We start from the raw sequence: 2500 nt of genomic DNA on the forward strand, positions 1-2500 counted from the left end.
AAATGTTATTCACCCATCCACTGCCTACAAGAAACCTTTCCAACTTATAAAAAATCGGTACTTCTTCGCCCAAAGAAAAAGATAAAAGGATTGTGTATAATACAAAGTTTTGCCTGAATGAAAGTAATTTCCAGTACGAGGAAATGATATTTTTTCCGAAAGGTTACATTTACACAAAAATAAGAAATGTCCTCGCTTTAGCCGGTTTCAACATTTGAAAGGAATGATGTTTGAACAGTGACTTCGTGTGGTTTGTTCAATGGTAGGAGCCTTGGCTTCTCATCCCTCTTAAAGTGCTTATCACCTCAAAACACTTTTCCACTATATTTATCCTCAGAAATCATCCCAAATACATCGTGTTGTTTTTAGAACATTCAGATTGAAATTTCGCTCTTTCATTGGCTTTGAAAAACGGGAAAAGTGGTCATACCGTGATTAATAACCGAACAATGAAGGGGAATGGGTTCGATACTGGGTTGACGTCACAAATTAATAGGCCATTTCCGAGTTCAAGTCTGCCTCCTCTTCAAAGCGAGTCTAAGTGCGAAGTTTTTGTAATGGTAATTAGTTGTACTTTACATATGAATGAAAACCTATTTTTATAACAAAAACGTCGCACTTAGACTCGCTTTGAAGATGAGGCCGGCAAGAACTCGGAAATGGCCTATTTCCATCGCTGTTTTCAAAGAACTATCTCAATGCAAATTAATTTGTGACGTCAATCCGGTATCGAAGCCATTCTCCTTCATTGCTCGGTTATGGATCAGAGTATGATCACTTTTCCCGTCTTTGAAAGTCAATAAAAAGGTGAAATTTCAATCAAAAGGTTCTAAAAACAACACGATGTATTTGGGACGATTTCGGAGAATAAACAAAGTGAAAAAGTGCGTTGAGGTGATAGGCACTTTAAATCCGGTCGCCGCATGGAACGAGAGCAGGCCCCAGATTTTCTTCAAACGCGGCCAATATGGCAACAAGGGGCAAACGCATCGGATACCGGTTGTCGCAAGAATGGATCCGCCACAAGGAGGTGGGGCACTTTATGACGTTTGCCTGGCGAAGTGGAGATGCTACAGGTATTTTGCCCCCGTTTATGATTACGCAGGAAATGTAGATCTTAACAAGTGTTATTAAAATCCAAAAAGTAAATTGGGGGTAACCACGCATTTTTCAAAGAATTCAATTCATGAATAATATTTGTAAAAAAGCTTTAAAATACAAAGTAATGTATGGCGTTCTTTCTCAAATTGAAGCTTAGTTATTCCTCAAAAAACGCATGGTTATCCCAAGTTTTCTTTTTGGATACCAAGAGCACTTACTAAGATCTACTTTCTCCGGATAGTTTTACACAGTGCAAAAATATCCCTGTGCTAGTAAGCATCACCGATAGAAAACTCGAGTATCTCGAGATGCGCAGAACGTATGCCCAATAACAATAGTAGACACCGTCCTTAAAATGTCACCCTCGACGGCCATTCATAACTAATCCTTCTCGAACAAGAGCTTAAGCTTAAATAGTTCAGATTAAAAACGATATACTAAAGGCGCATGGAACGACCGGTTTGGCCATAGAGGTCTTTGTTATGTATTTGTCGTAAAGTGTTCAACCTTAATGTGGCGGACAACTTTAGTCTCAACCACAAGATGCCTACAGACACAACACGCGCAGCACAGAGTAAGTTATCGAAGCTTTGCGTCTTCTCTCAGGGGAGGCAAGGTGACATGGCGTTGTGAAGACGCTTGACTGCAGAAGAAACAGTACCCTGTAAAGTTTCATCCAAGCAATCTACTTCCTGTGTGAAAAATTAGAGAAAAACAATGATAATAATGAAACTTTATGCCTGGCTTTCTAGCGCTGAGACACTTATCGGGAAGATATCGTTGACGTCACCTATTGTCATTAATATGCCAACCAGAGCCTCATTGGCTGTCGAAACAATGAATCTTTTGCTCTTGTGGTTGGCACATTTGAATAACAAAAGCAACGTTTGTAAACAGATATCTTCCCTATTGGGGACAATGTAAATTGCAATTCAAATAAACGCAATTCAAATCAAATGTTGGTTTTTGAGGCCGAGAACGAAAAACCGGAGCTCCCGGAGAAAAATCTCTTGGAACGGAGTAGAGAACCAACCAAACTCAACCCGCATGTGACGCCGAGTCTGGGAATTGAACCCGGGCCACATTGGTAGGAGGTGAGTGCTCTCGCCACATGCGCCAGCCCCGCTTCCTGATAGCCACGTTTCCTGATAGCCACTCATTTTTGTTTGAGTTTCATTTCTTCACCTACAGCAAACAAATTCTGATATTTTCCTCTGCGACATCTCGCTTCCCATGGGTTATAAGACTCAGCAACGAACAGCAGCGTCAATTGTCCCCAAACTAAGCTATTGAAAGGCGTAAGTCTTTCATTCAAAGATTTTGTTTATCAACGGAGTTGATAATGTAAATTAGCCACCTTACAGAGATTCTAAAAGCTGACGCTTCGAGCGTTAGCCCT

The 2500-nt window shown here is 40.6% G+C and overlaps 1 protein-coding gene across 2 annotated transcripts in view; it reads right to left on the bottom strand.

Moving 5' to 3' along the window:
• Positions 1-2500, bottom strand: part of LOC138018531 (cleavage and polyadenylation specificity factor subunit 3-like) — a 36143-nt gene that overhangs the window by 51 nt on the left and 33592 nt on the right. The window contains exons 27-28 of one of the 2 annotated variants that reach the window (XR_011126040.1): positions 753-1793; positions 1-515 (exon numbers count right to left, since the gene is read on the bottom strand). The exon at positions 1-515 is cut by the window's left edge and continues 51 nt beyond it. Coding sequence is in view for 1 of the 2 variants with exons in the window: in XM_068865189.1 (XP_068721290.1) it covers positions 1704-1793 (90 nt within the window). In the remaining variant the exon portion in view is untranslated. Of the gene's footprint in view, positions 1794-2500 lie in introns of both variants that reach the window. The other variant, XM_068865189.1, reaches the window with a different exon arrangement.

The sequence above is a fragment of the Montipora capricornis genome, chromosome 10 (genome assembly GCF_036669925.1).
Source record: "Montipora capricornis isolate CH-2021 chromosome 10, ASM3666992v2, whole genome shotgun sequence".
In the NCBI taxonomy this organism is placed as follows: domain Eukaryota; kingdom Metazoa; phylum Cnidaria; class Anthozoa; order Scleractinia; family Acroporidae; genus Montipora; species Montipora capricornis.